The following is a 17,919-nucleotide window of genomic DNA, read 5'->3' as shown; positions in this document are numbered from 1 at the left end:
ACATTGGTCAGGGATTCTTCTTTAATTGATATGACAGAATTAATATTGGAGAGAAATCTGTTATTGGGTAGGAATATGCTCCCAAATGAAGCCACAAAGGTTTGGAGTTAAATGTATCACCATACAAGTCTTTGCCTATCATTATTCTGATATCCATTGCCATCACCATTCCTAGTTCATAAATGGGACCTATGGCATCCTTATATTCACATGATTTATTGAAGTAGATATTAAGGAGGAGTCAGGCAATACCCTTGCCATTGATATTTAATAAAACTCAAACTTTCAGTCCTTATAAGAAGGTCATGAGAAACCAGGAGCTCACAAGAATATAGGAATACTTCTAAGGACTAAACTTTCTGAATTAATGGCAGAGACCATAGGAATGGCAAATTACTCCATGATAATATCCTTGGCCGTCCTGGTGCTGAGTGGGGACTAGAATTGGAGGAGGGTTATCAATTGCAGTGGGAAGTGGATTCTATATATAGTCGTCAAATCTGCGTTTTTAAAAGTACTCTTTGGGATCTAGGCCCGAAGGACATCCATAGTCTTGGGTCTATCATTTATTCTAAGCATTAAGAGGTCAATAAAGTGTCTTAAAACTCTGTGCACTAGTTTCCTCTTTCTTCTATGTTATTTCTGTAAGTTACCTTTGAGATCCTGAGCCAAGAAATTTATCTTTAATCTGCCCCAAAATATTCATATTGGAGAGATTCCCAATGAATGAGAATGGTGGCTTTTGGTTAAAACTCGTATCTTACTCAAAAACAGAAAAGGTAGGGCGCCTGGGTGGCTCAGTTGGTTAAGCGACTGCCTTCGGCTCAGGTCATGATCCTGGAGTCCCGGGATCGAGTCCCGCATCGGGCTCCCTGCTCGGCAGGGAGTCTGCTTCTCCCTCTGACCCTCCTCCCTCTCATGCTCTCTGTCTCTCATTCTCTCTGTCTCAAATAAATAAATAAAATCTTTAAAAAAAAAAAAATACTGGAGTGTGAACACTTATGATTAGTTAATGTGCAAAGTTATTCTATGTTCATTTGTTCTATGGTTTCAGGTCTTTAATCCATTTTTTATTTAATTTTTGTGTATGGTATAAGAGTGGTCCATTTTCATCCTTTTTTGCATGTGACTGTCCAGTTTTCCCAACACTGTTTATTGAAGAGACTATCCTTTCCCCATTGTATATTCTTGGCTCCTTTGTAACAAATTAATTGACCACATATATATGAGGGCTTATTTCTGGGCACTCTGTTCTCTTCCATTGATCTATGTGTCTGTGTTTATGCCCGTACCATACGGTTTTGGTTACTATAGCTTTGTAATATAGTTTGAAGTCAGGAAGTGTGATACCTCCAGCTTTGTTCTTCTTTCTCAAGATTGCTTTGACTGTTCGGGTCTTTTGTGGTTCCATACACATTTTAGGATTTTTTTTTTTTTTTCTGTGAAAAATGCCATTGGGGTTTTGATAGGGGTTGCATTGAATCTGTAGATTCTTTGGGTAATGTGGACATTTTAACAGTATTCTTCTAAGCCATGAGCATGGAAGATCTTCCTTATTTGTGCCTTCTTGTTAAATTCATCCATAGGTATTTTATTCTTTTTATGCAGTTACAACTGCATACCTATGGATAAATTTAACCAAGGAGATGAAAGATCTGTACATTGAAAACTATCAGACATTGATGAAAGAAACTGAAGAAGGCACAAATGGGAAGATCTTTGCCATTCAGCCTCAGTGCAGGGAATGGCCCAGTGTCTAATCTCAAAAACCTGCCCCCTCTTTCTGTGCCCATACGCCATATCCCATGAATTACTAAGGCATTCTGCTAGTTGTTATCTATTATATTTATTAATTTTCATTGTTCTAGAAGTTTAGCTGGGCACATAGCCACCCAACTTTAAATTTCTGTTAGTAAGTCCTGGTTGATGGGATGTGAACAGAAGTGATGTATGTCACTTCCAGGTCTTGCCCTTCAAGCAGCTAGGCATCATTCTATTCTCCTGACACCTTTCCCTCTCCCTGCTGGCTGGAGAACCGTGAAAACTGTAGTAACTGCAGTGGACTACAAGTGGGAGCCAGTATGGACCACCCATCTACCTCCAGATGGTTAGAGAGAAATAAACTTCAGTCATGTAGAAGCTCCTGGTTTTGTTTTCTTTTGTACCACAGGTTGCCCTATATCCTTAGTTAATATGCTCACCAAATCTTTAGACTCTTCCTTGTATCTCTCTGCATATGTCCCTACTGGTACTATATTTATATTCTGGTTACTATCCTCTCTCTCTCATTACTTCAGCTAGTGTCTCTGCCTTGAAATTCTGTGAAATGCAGGCAGAGGATCTTTTTGAAATACAAATTTTGATTATTGCACACAAATGCGTAAACCTTTCAAATACTCCCTGCGAACTTTTAGGTGAAATCTAAACTCTGAAACGACTTACCTTGTCTTTCATATTCTAATGTTCTCTTGCACCGCACCCTTTGTACTCCATGTGTCAGCCATGCAGCAGCTTCCAGCTTCCCATCCACCGCATGTGCTTAGCTCTAGGGTTTTCCATATATTTCCTATTCATGGAGACCTCCTCTTCATCTAGCTAATTTTCACTCCTTCAAGTTTAACTAAAGAGATTTCTTTCTCTAGAAAGCCACCTCTGACAACCAAAGACAGAAAATCTATGTACTAAATTCCACATACTTATACGTTTACAGCACTTACAGGAATTCTATTACAATTATTTATTGGACTGTATCCCCTAACTACTTAGTATGACTTGGGGGGACAATTAGTCTGTAAGAAGTAGCATACTGGCTGGCAACAAATAGTATTGAATGTGAGTAGGAAATAGACCTGACCACTTATTTTTTACATCTCAGTGTAAAACGATGTAACCAAAGACATCTTTTTTAAAGATACTATTTACTTTAAGAGTGCGTGAGCAGGGTGAGGCACAGAGGCAGAGGGAGAGAGAGAATCCCAAGCTGATTGCACGCACAGCATGGAAACCTGAGGGACTTATCTCAGGACCCTGAGATCATGACCTGAGCCAAAATCAAGAATCTCATGCTTAACCAACTGAGCCACCCAGGTGCCCCTCTCCAAAGACATTTTTAAATGAATACTAATGATCCCACCACTATAACATCAGTACTTTTTTCAAATTTGTGTATTTTTTTTTTTAAGATTTTATTTGAGAGAGAGCACAGGAGAGGGGGTAGGGTCAGAGGGAGAAGCAGACTCCCCGCTGAGCAGGGAGCCCGATGTGGGACTCTATCCTGGGACTCCAGGATTATGACCTGAGCCGAAGGCCGTCCCTTAACCAACACAGGTACCAACAAATTTGTGTATTTCTTTGAATAAAAAAATACTTTGTTGTTCACACTGAATTAGGATTGAATTATGATTAGTGGCCCTGACTGGGCTCTATTTGCTATCATCTTCATAGATGTGAGCTTTGAATTTAGTAATTCACCAATACCAGTTCTGCTTTATCAATCTTCTCCAAGTACTCCTTGATACCCAAGTTGTTTATTCTTGCCCCCATTACTTCATTTTGATGTTGTAATGGCTGAAATAGGCTATTAAACAAGATCCACAGTTGTCATAGACATTAACTATGTACCAGTCTAGCAAGTGAGGAAAATCGTTTTAGTTACAGAATTTTCCTTTACGTCTTCATTGCGGCAAAATGGTAACATCTCAGTGGGTTTGACTTCTGAATGGAAATGTGTAAGAGGGGGAGGGGCCGGAGAAGAGTGTAAGGACAGTCCCTTTTGCAGTCTTATGAGATCACTTCTCTAGGAGAGACACTATAAAGTGATCTGAACTCCCACATCCTTAAGGAATTAGATGGATTCCAAACTCCTCCCGTCATTTCCAGAATAAAATCCGCCTGGCTCAGCCCCTAGTGGTTTGAGCTCACTGTAGGCAGTCCCAAAAGCTGCAAGAAGTTCCGGTAAGTGCGGCTACAATTCGTAGCTTCACCCTATCAACAAAAACAAGAAATCAAGCCTAAACCTCTGCTTGCCCTAGAAGCGCCTCTAGTGTGAGAGGGCAGGGCAGGCTGGAAGGTTCGAACGGTCAGCCTACCACAGCAATAGTACTCAACTTCATCCCTAAGGGACTCTCAAGCCAAGGTAGCCTTAAGGTTTTTATCCCGGCCGGAAGGCACCGCCCCCGCGGGGTCTGGGCGGGACAGGAAAACCGGAAGTGGAACGTCGCGGAGCCTGCGTGGTGGTTTGCGGCTGCGTCCGTCCTCCTGCGCAAGCGCGATGGGGTTCAGCTGGCTGGGTCGTTTTACCACCCCTATCTTCGTGTCTACTCTGCGGTCCTGGAATTGACAAGGTTTCCCAGGAAAACCGGGTAACCGTTCTGACTTTTGGGCTTCTCTTCTCTTGCACTTGTTATTGGAAGTGTACCGAGACCTCTAGTCCCCAGCCATAAAAGCCGTTGCCATATGGTGTCTGAAGACTTAATGGTTTCCGGCCGGCTGGGCCTCTCCACTTGGTGTGTTCGGGCTAATCGCGAACCTTTTTGAGCCACGATTTTTCTTGACTATAGCGTGCGCTTACTAGGACCTTCCTTGAAGTGACTGTGAAATTAAAATGGCATTAAACTGTTAAGATTTCGCAGAGTGTGCTGTGAAAATTCATATTTTATGTGGTATGCACTATTTTAGAGTTCATTAGGGGACTTTAAGACTCTTGTTAATTGAACCTCTATAATTTACAGCTAAGAGTACTTAAACTCAGAGAAGTCAAATGATTGTCCCAATACCATGCCATCGATAAAAGTCAGACCCTAGGTTAAACTTAGTCCTTCAGATCTTTAAGCCACAGTGCTTTTCACTGTTCACCAGGAACTTTTTCAAAAAAAATGTTAAAGTTAGAATTCATTTGACAATTAACGGTAATGTTTAGTGAAAGACACCTGTACAAATGACTCACAGCGGTCCGTATTACAAGTTCTAGAACCTGCGAAGATGAACAAAAACACGCTAGTGTTACTTTACCTTTTGGAGTGGATCGCATAAGCCTAATACAATACTCAATAGGTATTAAGATCTAATTAATTTGGTAGGCATTTCTGGCAGATTTGCCTGACTCTTGATAGTTGGCCTGATGACAGTCTGCATTACTCCTAGTTCACACTGACCCAATGATTAATTTGACATTAGGTGGAAATATACCTTCTTTTCATAGTAACTGATGTGAGCTCAGGCAGCCTAGCTCTTAACCATCAGGCTATACTTATTCCTAAGACTACATATTTTGCTCAGTCTGCTTGAAATACCCAACTGCCTTCCCCCCAGGTTATTTCAATTTATTCAGACTAAGATTGGAATCACACCCTAACTCCTACCCAAGGTTGGGCTGGACTAGTCCTATGGCACAATTTGAACTTCATATTATCCATATAAAAAAAACCCTACATCTGTAGGAGTAGCTCAAACTCCAAAATGAAATCATTAATCTAGACAGAATAATTTCACTCTTCCTAAAACCCTCTTTGCTTAACTACAAGTTTTTACAAGCAGTTCCTCCTGTCTGTAAACTATTTTGGTCTTCTTTTTACAGATTAAAATGCTATCCAAAGCCCAATTTTAGAACTACCTTCTGTTATATTCATCATACTCAAAATCTATCCCAAATTTGATTATTTCTCTCACCTCCCCAGTTAATACTAGGTTAACACCTTATCTCTTGTAGGCCTTACTGCAATACCTCCTAAGTGGAATCCTTGCTTTGCCTCTAGCCCCTACCTTTGGTCAATTCTTCACAGCCTTCAGAGTGACCCTGTTAAAATTTAAAGTTAAATCATGTCCCTCTCTTCAGTGGCTTTTCAGGCTATCTTTAACCTTATTTTTTAAATTTAAGTTCAGTTAATTAACATAGTGTATTATTAGGTTCAGAGGTATAGTTCACTTAACCTCATTTTTAGTATGTTTTCCAAATTTACGCTGGTGAGCACACAAGGGAAAAATAAAACGAACAATTAAAAAAGGAAACTATCTCCTACTGTCAAAACTCAATGACACCACCTAGTGGTGTACTAAATGGTCTTGTGGCCTCCATTCTTGCTCATTCTCTTCCCCTCAACTCTACAACATACCCAATCTCCACACTGTTGTTAAAGTCATCTTTCCAAAACGATAGTATCGCACCCTCCTTTAAGATTCTTTAATATTTCTTCATGACTAACAGAAATTTTTTAACTTGACGCAGGAAGTCCTTCATGGTCGGGCCATCCTCTAACCTCTCCTTCCAATTTCACACTTCTGCGCCATCAGTGTCAGGCTACTTGTAGCTGGTCGTCTACATCATTTATTTTCATGATTTCATTTCTTTGCACAAATTACACTTCTGTGACCTATATTTCAATCCAATAATTGAATGTAGAAAATTATAAAAGTTGACAAAAATAATTGGAAACTTCATACACGGTGACATGGCAGTTAAATTCATGATATAAAAATGAAAAGTCTGAATCCCTGATAATATAGAGAGAATTAAGCATTATGGTACAGTAACACAATGGAATATCATGTAACCATTAGCATTTTAAATAAGTTGTATGTAAAAATGTGATTTTATTTTTGAAAATAAAACACCAATAAAAATATGAAAAATACAGGAAAGTATGAAGAACATAAATATAGCCACAATCCATCCTATCAAATAGATCCACTAATAACATTTTTTTTGTGTGTATATATATATGCATATATATATAATCTCCAACTTTCCCCCGTGGGAATAACTATATAAATATATATATATTATAAATAGAATCTTACCCATATACAGTTCTATATCTTGTTTTCAATAGACACCATAAGTATATTATTACAATATTCTTGGAAAATATAAGTTTGAATGACTGCAGAACATCACACATATAGGACCTTTCCCCTTGGGGGGGGGGGGGGGAGTGCAGCATAAAAATACTGCAATAAATATCTTGAACATTTATTTATCTTTGTGTGTTCTAATGTAGTTCAGAAGGCTTAAACCTGCCACTTTCTGGGGAAATCTCTTGGAACATGAGCCCTCAAGGGCCATGTTATATGCCTAATTATCCCATCCCTGGGCATGTCTGAAGGGACCAGAGTGAACATCTGATACAAAGCTAGCCAATCCAAAGGCTTCCCAGTAGCCTGTGGTTTAGCCTGGCCTCAAAGGCTTGTGTAGAGGTAGTAATGAAAATTGAGCCAATCATCTTCCCCCACTCAGAAATGTGAATAGAGACCCAGAAGGAAGTTACAAATCAGCGGTAGGCAATAGAATTTAAAAACATATATTCATGGATGTGGTGGCAATTCTAGACTTGCAGAGTAAGTAAACAGGAGGTCAATATGTAGAGAGGAGAGGCTACTGAAAGAGAAACAAGTTTTTGAGAGAGTGGCTTTGTCTAATGGCTTTCTAGAGCAAGTTCCCATATGAAAGCTTCTGTCCTTGGATTTTTTCTGGGAGATTTTAAAACATGAATGTTATATAGCTCTATTTTTGAATTAGATAACTTAAGTGGGTCTTTGTTCTTTGGAAATAGAATCGCTCTAATAATGTGTAAGCTATTTCCAAAAAATATATGCCTAGACATGAAATCACTGTCGGAAAGAATATCAACAATTTTAAGGCTTATGATTAGCCAAATAGCTTTCCAGAGTCTATCAATAATATACTTATTGTAAGTAGTGTATAAGTATCGATCACTCTGTACTCTCACTGAAAATAGCTATTATAATTAATAGAAGTGGTATTTTATTGCTTTAATCTGGTGATGTCCTTTACCAATTTTTAGTAGATGTCCATCTTCCTTATTAATTTATAAAAGTTCTTAACTGTCATAATCATGACATATTTTCCCTATTGTCGGATTTCCATGTTTTTCACCTACAGTTTAGAAAATTTTATGTGGCCAAATTCTTAGGTTTTTTTTCTGAGTTCTTCCTTTTTATCTAATTCTCAAAAAATGCATATGTGTATGTGTGTTTTCAACCATACAAAAACCCACTTCGGTGAATTTTAAATATTTATGTTAAAGCAGCACAACCCTCTTTAGAAAGAAATCTTATGCTAATCTTGAATATGAATCAGATAAAAATGGGGTTAAATTTGTAGTTCATTTCTGACACACCAGCCTTCATGAAACCACATGGAGATTCATGGAAGTCTGCCTGAAAACCTGTACTTTAAATAGATATTAGAACAATATATATACGATGTATGTCATGAAAGCCCAATTTTGTTTTTCACCAGAGTTGTCATTTTCTTAGCACCATTTACTGAATAATCCTTTTCCTATTCATAGATCTTTTTAATATGTAAAGTATATATGCATATATACTAAATATGTTATTACAGGGATGCCTGGGTGGCTCAGTCGGTTAAGCGTCTGCCTTCAGCTCAGGTCATGATCCCAGGGTCCTGGGATCAAGTCCTGCATCGGGCTCCCTGCTCCACGGGGAGCCTGCTTCTCCCTCTGCCTCTGTCTCTCTCTCTTTCTCTGTCTCTCATGAATAAATAAATAAAACCTTAAAAAAAAAATAAAAAAAATAAATATGTTATTACATATGTTATCCATATGCTGGTCTGTTTCTAAGTGATTTACTGACTGAGCATTTTGAACACTTTTTTCAAATGTACAAGTTCTCCATTAATTTCAGTATATCATTTACTTTTTATTTTAGGGCAATCTCATTGATCTTATAAATTATCTTTGCTCTTCTCCAATGTCTGTTTTTCTTAAAAGATTTTAGATTTTTTTTTAATTTCAAATCTCATTGGCGTTTTGATGAAATTTGAAATCTATAGATTAACTTAGGAACATTTCCTCTAAAAAAAATTATAAGACTTCTCTATGCAAGTCCTCTTTTATTTTCCTCAGTTTTTCATTATTTTCATCTCTATTTTTACTTGTTCTTTTTTAGAAAAGAAATTTAAGTGTTATTGTAAACCATACTTTTTTCTACCCATTATATTTTCTGATTATGGCAAGAATTTAGGAAACTACTGGTTTTTGTGGGTAAACCTTTAGTTCATTTTTATTAACTTTTAAAAACATATTGTAGGCACTCCCTTATGTTTGTATAATAAACCTTCACCTATTTTTTTGCCTATTCTTTTATATCAATAAAATTAATCAGTAAATTAATATTGAGCAATTGATCAATTAATAAGTTACTGATTAATACCATTTTGCTTTAATTTTTTTGTCTTTTGCTAATAGGGACTGAATAGTCTTTGTTTTTATTTTCTCCTGTTTTGAAAGGCATATGTGCTTTAGTTCTATTAGTTTCCAATTTCTAACTTTGTAAAAAAAAAAATATATTTTTTATACCTTTATTTCTTCAATTGTTAAAGAAGATGTAGAGTCCCTATTTAGGATCAGAAATGTAGCACATTTTCCTTCGCTGTTCTTATCCCCATAGGGTTGCCGGATTTCCAAATAAAAACACAGGATGCCTAATTAAATTTGAATTTCATATAAGCAAATAATTTCTTAGTGTAAGTCCCATTCAATATTTGGGATATACTTATACTAAAAAATTATTCATTGTAGATCTGAAATTTAAACCCATGTATTTTGTCTGACAGTCATAGTCTCCCTCTCAGGCATTTATATATAATCTGCTTTTATACTCAGCATTTGTATATTAAATATTTTTTTTGTACAGCTATTTAAAATTTTGGACATTTTGTAAACAAATTAACAGTTATTGTTTAACTGATGTTAGTGCTCATTACCAGTTTTAGGCCATAATTTCCACATTCTTGAGCTCTCTTCAAGAAAGGAACATGTTAAAAAAAAAAAAGGAACATGTGATGAGCACTAGGTGTTATATGCAACCAATGAATCACTGAACACTACATCAAAAACTAGTGATGTACTATATGGTGGCTAACTGAACATAAAAAAAATGGAACATGTATGATGTTTCCTGTTTTCTTATCTGTTACCTGCGCAGTTTAGACAATGACAATTTAGTTGATTTAAAAAAAATACCATAGGTGCAATGGGATTTTAATCTCACAACTCTGAAGGTGTCATTCCACCGTCTTTTGACATTTACTTTTGAAGTTCTTTATCCATTCTCTTATCACTGGCTTTGTAGATAACCAGAATTTTTCTTTCTGCATGCTTTCAATTGTTCTTTTCCCTAAGCTGTTTCTAAGCATGGTTTTTATATTGGTTTTGCCTAAAATCTAGTGAGCATATATACGTTTAGTTCAGGTAAAATGTCTTAATTTCTTTGATCATTGATTCTATTCCACATTCTTTTATCTTCCTTAGAAACACCTTTAATTCCTACATTGGATCTCCATTCTTTGCACTTCCTATCTGTATTTTCATTGTTTCCATCTCATTATCCTTTTTGTATACATTGAAGATCAAGTTTATTCATTACAGTATTTGATATTCTGCTTCTGTTGCCTTTCACTTTGATCCATTTTAAATTTCCCTGTAGTCCTTTTTCACTATTTTTATTTTAGAGGCTCTTCTCTACTTAAGGATTTCTGCTTTAGTTTCACTGATTTCAGGTTTTCTGTCATGCTACTCAAGCCACCAGTTTTTTGAAAATTTCTTCAGGAGACTGAAATAACTAATTTTCAGGGCTTTTGGGTTTTAATTCTTCATGGTGGTGGTCTTTCTTTGGTACTGCAATTCCCTGTTATTTCCCTGAACAAGTCCACTTAATTTAGTTTCTCTTGGGCAGTGATGTCTAAACATATTTATATTATCAATAGTTAGGACTTGTGTATTCCTGCTGACTCTACTCCATTTTACAATGGCCAAATTCTCTCTTCTTCCATAATTAGGTTATTCAGTTTTGCACATAGATCTGAGTTTAGTTCTATTTCTCTATTACCTCTCTGTTCTGAGAATAAATCAGTCTACTGCTTAAATCTCCAATTCTGAACAGATGGAATATCTTCAGTTTCCTGAAGATCCACTTCTGTTAGCTTTTGCTGACATCTTTCACACCCTATTTAGAGACATTAAATACTGGACTTCTTGTTATGTGGTGTCTGAAGCTATGAATCAATGTGGAATCCTGGGGAGGGGGTTGTGAGAGTGCACCTCAAAGTGTGAGAGTGGTAACCTCAAAGTGCAGCACCCCTGCAAAAGATGGTTCCTTGGTTCCTGACTTTTCTGGTTGACAGAGGTAACATCCCTGAGACATCCTATCTCAGATAAAGGGTCATGCAGTGCTTTCCTATCTTATGTCATAAGCAATCGAATTGTCCTTCCCTATAGTTGATTCTTCCACATTTGAGCAATAGATTATCTACCAGTTTGAGTTTCAAGTTTTGTGTTTTTCCTGTGGCTTCCTAGGGACTTTACAGAGGAGTCAGAGTGCTATTTCATAGCTAGCTAGCCAATTTCCATTTAAAACAAAATGTTAAGTAAATGTTTTGAAGTCAGTGAAAATACAGAGTTATTCAACTCAGTAAGATTATACAGTAAGATTTCATACACATGAAAATGCACAAAAAAAGGCTAGAATAAAACAGGATCAAGAGTTTTCTCCTTGAATCTTTCAGATATTTTATAATGGATATGTATGATATAATAGAAAAAGTAAATACACTTTCATTTTAAATATATAGGCATCCTCCTAAGGATTTCTTCTTGAAGCAAATGATTCTTAGTGGGGGTTGAGGGAAACTATAAATGTTGCTTGGGATTATTTGGGTAATTTATAGAATTTTCTTCCCAGCAGTATTTATTGGGCTTAATGTTAAGCTTTAATTAAAGCTGTTACCTAAATGTAATTATAAGGTTTCTCATGTGTGATCATTGTGAAGATGTGAACTCTGATCAAATCCCTTATAATACTCATGGCACTTATCAGGTTTCTCTCCTGTGTGGACTCTTTGATGAATTCGAAGAGCTGAGCTATGACTGAAACCCTTGCCACACTTCATGCATTGGTAAGGCTTCTCTCCTGTGTGGACTCTCTGATGAATGTGAAGATTAGAGCTGTGACTAAATCCCTTTCCACAATCATCACATTTATAGGGTTTCTCTCCTGTGTGGACTCTCTGATGAATGAGAAGATGTGAACGCTGACTGAATCCCTTACCACACTGTTCACATTTATAGGGTTTTTCTCCAGTATGTACTCTTTGATGAGTATGAAGCTTCGAACTCTTGCTGAAGCCCTTCCCACATTCATGACAAGTATAGGGTTTCTCCCCAGTATGGACCCTCTGATGAATACGAAGATCAGAGCTGTGACTAAAGTCCTTCCCACAGTCGTCACATTTATAAGGCTTCTCTCCTGTATGTACTCTTTGATGAATTTGGAGATTTGAGCGCTGGGTAAAGCCCTTCCCACAGTCATCACATTTATAGGACTTCTCTCCCGTGTGGACTAACTGATGAATTCGAAGATTTGAGCTCTGACTGAAGCCCTTGCCACACTCATCACACTTATATGGTTTCTCTCCTGTGTGGACTCTCTGATGAACATGAAGTACTGAACTCCGACTAAAACTCTTACCACACTGATCGCACTTAAAAGGCTTCTCTCCTATGTGAAGTCTCTGGTGAATGTGAAGTAATGAATTTCTACTGAGGTCCTTATTACATTCAAATTTATAGAGTTTCTCTTCTGTATGCACTCTTTGATGATTGTGAAGACTACAGAGCTGACTGAAGCTCTTACCACACACGTGGCATATATAAGAAACCTCCCCTGTGCAGACTCTCTGATGAAAGTGAACACCTAAGCTTTGACTGAAGTTACCATCAACTTCATCACATCCATACAGCTTCTTACCTATGTGAATTCTTGTATGTCTGTATAGGTCTGATCTCTGAGAGAAGCATGCTGTGCTAATAGAGCATTGATAGAACTTTTCTCCACGTTGGTTTCTCTTGTGGAGAACACACTGTGAGTTCCAATAATAAATTTCTTTACATTTATTACATCCACAGTATTCCTCTTCCATAGAGTTTTTCATTAGGTCATGTTGACATAGCTCCCCAGTGTACTCCGGAAGGGCTTCTACTGTTGGGACGTAAGAATGTTGAACTATAAGCTTCTGTTCTTTTTCCACAGAGAGATTTTTCCTAGATATGCCAAGATGGCATCTGCTTCCTTGAAAACCATGTGAATCATTCACATTGATTTCTCTAGCATAGTCTCGAGGGGTATGTTTTGTTTCGAAGGACTGCCAAGGTATAAACTTTGTATATTTTAAGTTCCTGGGACTTTTACCTTCAAAAGTCATTTCATAGTTCCCATACCCTGGTACTTGGGTGGAGAGTATTAACCATTCTGGATGGTGGGAAAGATCTTGTTGCTTTAGGTCTCTGGAATCTATTCCTTGGACAGTTTCCACATAGTTTCTATTCTCATATATCTGAGCGCTGGCATTCTTCCAGGCTTGCCAGCAGGGAAGATTTTCATGTTCTAAATATCTGAATCTTTCTTCTTGGAGTTTGTAGCTCTCTTTCCAGTTTCCTGGAATAAGAAGAATAAGCAGATAATCCATTGGTGAGATAAAGGTGGTTTTAAAAAATTTCCAAGTATTTCAAGTATCGACTTCCAGAATTATAGGAATATATGTGTGGGTGGGAGTGGGAAAGGATTATGACTTAGGCTGCTCCATATCTGGTCTGAAATTCATGTGTTTGTTCATTCATACATGTATTCATTCATTCATTCACTTATTCAGTTATTCCATAGATATATCTTGAGCATCTACTACTTACCAAGTACTGTTAGAAATAAACAAGTAAGGCTGAATGCTTCATGGAAATCATCTTAAAAACTGAGATTTAATTAGGTTACTCTAGTTGGGGCATTATTATAAGAAATAAAATATTGTTTCTATTTTTCTGTTCTAGCAGAGTGTGATAGATTGTGTGAAAAAATGGCTGCATGAACTCTGTACCTTTGGGTGTTCCCCTTCCATGCTGACTTTAGCTTGGCTAACAGTTTGCTTTGTTTAATGGGACAGTAGCAAAAGTGATACGAGCAGAGACTTGAAAGAGCTTGCATACTGAGGCTTACCCTCTCTCTCACTAGTTATGAAAATCCTGTGACCACCACCATGTAAACAAGCCTGAGCTAGCCTGCTTGAAGAGGGACATATGGTCAACACATTCCCATTATCCCCACTGATATCAACCGCCAGACATGTAAGTCAGACTGTCCAGTCTCGTCTTAGACCATTGAGCCCCAGTCAGATCACTCTATGACAGAAGATCCATCTAACCAATTAGAATCATGAAAAATAATGTTTAAGTCACTAAGTTTGCGGTAGTTTGTTATATAGCAAAAGCTAACTTGTATAAATAGTATGAAGAGAGAACAAATTTAGGACCACACAAAATTGATTACGTGTGGAGATCTGTATTTTAAGTGTAATCCAGAAAATAAATAAGAATAAAAATCACAAATACCTATTAATTACATAGCCTAGGTGTCTTGGGAGAGGTCTTGCTCTATCTTGTCATCTGATTTATGACCCATTTCTGAGGGTCGTATTTCTTCTATCTCAATACAATAGCTAGATAAAGAACCAAAATACTCAACAAAACTGGTCCCAGAAGAAACTAATTCTATTATCTAAGAGCTGGGATAACTTTACCTACTGACATGACATTTGTGTAGTTCTCCCACATGACCTCTCTGTAGAGCTTCTTTTGAGAAGAATCTAGGAATTTCCACTCCTCCCAAGTAAAAATAACAGTCACATCTTCAAATGTTACTGCCATCTGGTCAAAGATCAGGTTTTCCAGGAAGAAGAGATCTGAGGGAGAAGATGGACAAAGAAACAGCCATTCAGCAGGTAACATAAGTGACAAATGAAATAAAAAAAGGAAGAACTTCAATAATGAAGAAAAACAAGAAAGGTTAAGAGTAGACATAATCACAGGGATGGCTAAATAATGTATCCAGTCACTGAAGCCCATCACAGTCATCAAAAACATTTATATAGCATCTGTCTGCTAACCACTGGGCTAAGGACTTCACATATATTTCAAGTAGTCCTCACAGCCACCCTCTCTTGTAGATACTATTATTATCCCAATTTTAAAAATTAGTAAGTAATGGCTGAAAAAGATTAAGTCAATTGATCCCCCAACCCTTTTTATTCTGGAAATGTTCATCGTCCTGCTCCAATCTGGGCTAGCTATTCTTTAGTGCTCCATTTTCAAGATCATATACTTCTTCCCCTTTTGTGATTTACTCCATTAATTGGGAGGTATACACCCAAATGAGTCCAGTCAAGCTTATAGATGTTAATTCCATGGCCACTGAAAAAAAGCAAAGGTGAGAAACAGGCAAGGTTTTCTTCAGGACACACATTTGGTTTAAAGGAGAATCTCCAAGCATGGTTACACTGTATGCTTGAAGTCCTTATCATCACTCACAAGTGGCTGGGTATCAAATTCTAGAGTGAAAAGAATTTTTCTCAGAATTGCTTCACTGTTCATATGCCTTCACTGTTGTTTCTAAGACCTTTTTTTTTTTTTTTTTTTTTAAACTCTAATTCCTTTGCAAGCAACTTTTTCTTCGCTCTCTGGAAATATCTTAGGACCCTCTTTTGACTGGCCCTCAGCCTCCAGTGGTGTGGATGCATCCTCAGCTTCCCTGAAGTTCACAGGGCTTATCAAATCCTTCTTGTGCTTATTCCCCTGTGGAGCATTCCAGGATGTAATGTTTTTAGCCCTTTGCGGCTCTTACCACTGTTTCTCCTGTTGCTTTCCAAGTTTTGGGTTTGTTTTTTGTTTTACTTATTTATTTATTTGTTGAGAGAATGAGTGTACATGCGGGGGTTGGTGGGGTTGCAGAGGAAGGAGAGAAAATCCCAAGTGGACTCTGGGCTGAGTGTGGAGCCTGAGGTAAGGCTCGATCCCAACACCCCGAGATCACGACCTAAGCTGAAATCAAGAGCCAGATGCCCAACTGACTGAGGCACCCAGGTAACCCTTCCAAGTTTTTGTAGAAATTCCTCATTTGCTGATGGCTCTTTACTTCATCATTGCAGGTTCATACAGTTTTTAGTTTCTTATTATCATGAAGTTTTAGAAAGAAGAGATAAATATATGTATTCAAACTGCCTAAAAATACTTTTAGTGAAGAGAACAGCTCATAAATTGGTTATGTGACAAATTTTTTAATTTCTTTGATGACATTCTCAATTCTAAAGTTCAATTAAAAATGTTTAGTAAATACTATGAATAAAGGAAAAAGATACTTTTCATGGAGGAAAACTAGAATATCATGACTATCAAATCACTATAATCATAGCAGTTAAATATTATCAAGAAGTTATGTGAAAAGGGCTGTTATCTCATCATCACAACAATCCTAAAAGGTAGAATTATCAACACTAAAGGAATAAGGAAACCAACATTTAACAAGATTAAGTAACTTGTACAAGGTCATGCAGTAACAAAATAGTGGCACACCTACTAAGTCAAAGTCAGAGGAGTCAAAAACAACTTGGTAAAGGGTTATAAATAATTTCCATGTACGTCCTTATTGTGTTAACAAAAGGACAATGGGAAGATGTACTGATATTCAAGGATTCAAAATACACCACCCAGGTACTGCTTTCCAAATAAACTACATGAAAATCCATGCCTAAACAATGAAGTACTAACCACAAATAAGAACTCAAGAATGAGAAAATTCAGTGCTACTTTTAAATGTTTATAAAATAAATGTTAAAAACTTAAAATGTATGTCTTTTAACACATACAAATGAAAATATAAATAAAATAAGAAAAGAAAAATGGGATGCTTAGAAGCCCAGACTGCAGGACTAAAAACTGGAGTCAGAACAGAAATGAACTCACTGGTTCCTTATTTTGTAAGATGTACAGAAAAATAAAACTCAGCCTGTTATTGGCTTTGTTATTTTTTATTTAAGAATTTCTTTAAAATATTATACCAGAGGGACACCTGGGTGGCATAGTCAGTTAAGAGGCCAACTCTTGATTTCAGCTCAGGTCATGACCCCTGGGTCCTAGGATCGAGCCCCACCTCAGGCTACACGCTCAGCGGGGAGTCTGCTTGAGGATTCTCTCTCTCTCTCTCTCCCTCTACCCCTCCCCTTGCTCATGCATTCTCTCTAAAATAAATAAATAAATCTTAAAAATATATACTAGAGATTTGGTCTAGTTGCTCTTACTGAAAATAAATTCATAAAATTTTTAAATAATTCTGAAGTAATATAAGTAAAAACTGAAAGCCTACCCTCCACAAATAACTTGGAGACATTGGAAAGTTTCACTAGAGCTTAGTGAAGGATAGTTTTTACTGGGTCCTTTCTGACTTTTTTTCAGGCATACCCACAAACATACATACCCCACTGACATTTTTTTCTTAACAAAGACATCATAACTCTGGTTTGCATTTTTCACATAATATATAATGTACAACTTCACATTTCAGTACATACAGGTCTATCTTATTTATGGTGGTTTTAAAATATGTCCACAAATTATTTGATTCCCTTCCCTTCAAGAGGTGTAGCCAGTTCCCCACCTTTGATCGTGGGCTAGACTGAAGGACTCACTTCTGATGAATATTATATAAAAAACAGAAGGGGAAGAAGTAATGGTGTGCAGCTTTCAAGACTAGTTCTTAAAGGTACTGCAGCTTCCTCTCTGCCCTTTTTCTTAGCTCACTCACTCTTGGAGAAGCTGCCTTCCATGTGGGGAGAACACTTAGGAGTCCTGTGAAGAGGCCATGTGGCAAGGAACTGAGGCCTTCTGTCCTCAGTGAGAAATAAGGCATCCTGCCAACAGCCACATGAGTGAAAACCATCTTAGCAGAGGATCCTCTGGCCCTAGTGAAGCTTTCCAATGTCTGCAGTCCTGCTGACAGCTTGACTGCAGCCTCATGGGAGACGCTGAGCCAGAACCACACAGCTATGCTGCTCCCAGCTTC

General features: G+C 37.3%; 1 protein-coding gene across 1 annotated transcript; it reads right to left on the bottom strand.

Moving 5' to 3' along the window:
- Positions 1-11,724: 11,724 nt before the first annotated feature.
- On the bottom strand, positions 11,725-14,732 carry ZNF214 (zinc finger protein 214). Its single transcript, XM_021685727.1, has 2 exons — positions 14,606-14,732; positions 11,725-13,473 (listed from the first exon to the last, which is right to left on the bottom strand). The coding sequence occupies exons 1-2, from the start codon at positions 14,730-14,732 to the stop codon at positions 11,789-11,791; spliced, it is 1,812 nt and encodes a 603-aa protein (XP_021541402.1). The 3' UTR covers positions 11,725-11,788.
- Positions 14,733-17,919: the final 3,187 nt, after the last annotated feature.

Source organism: Neomonachus schauinslandi, chromosome 11 (genome assembly GCF_002201575.2).
Source record: "Neomonachus schauinslandi chromosome 11, ASM220157v2, whole genome shotgun sequence".
In the NCBI taxonomy this organism is placed as follows: Eukaryota; Metazoa; Chordata; class Mammalia; order Carnivora; family Phocidae; genus Neomonachus; species Neomonachus schauinslandi.
This window is presented reverse-complemented; position numbering and strand designations above follow the sequence as displayed.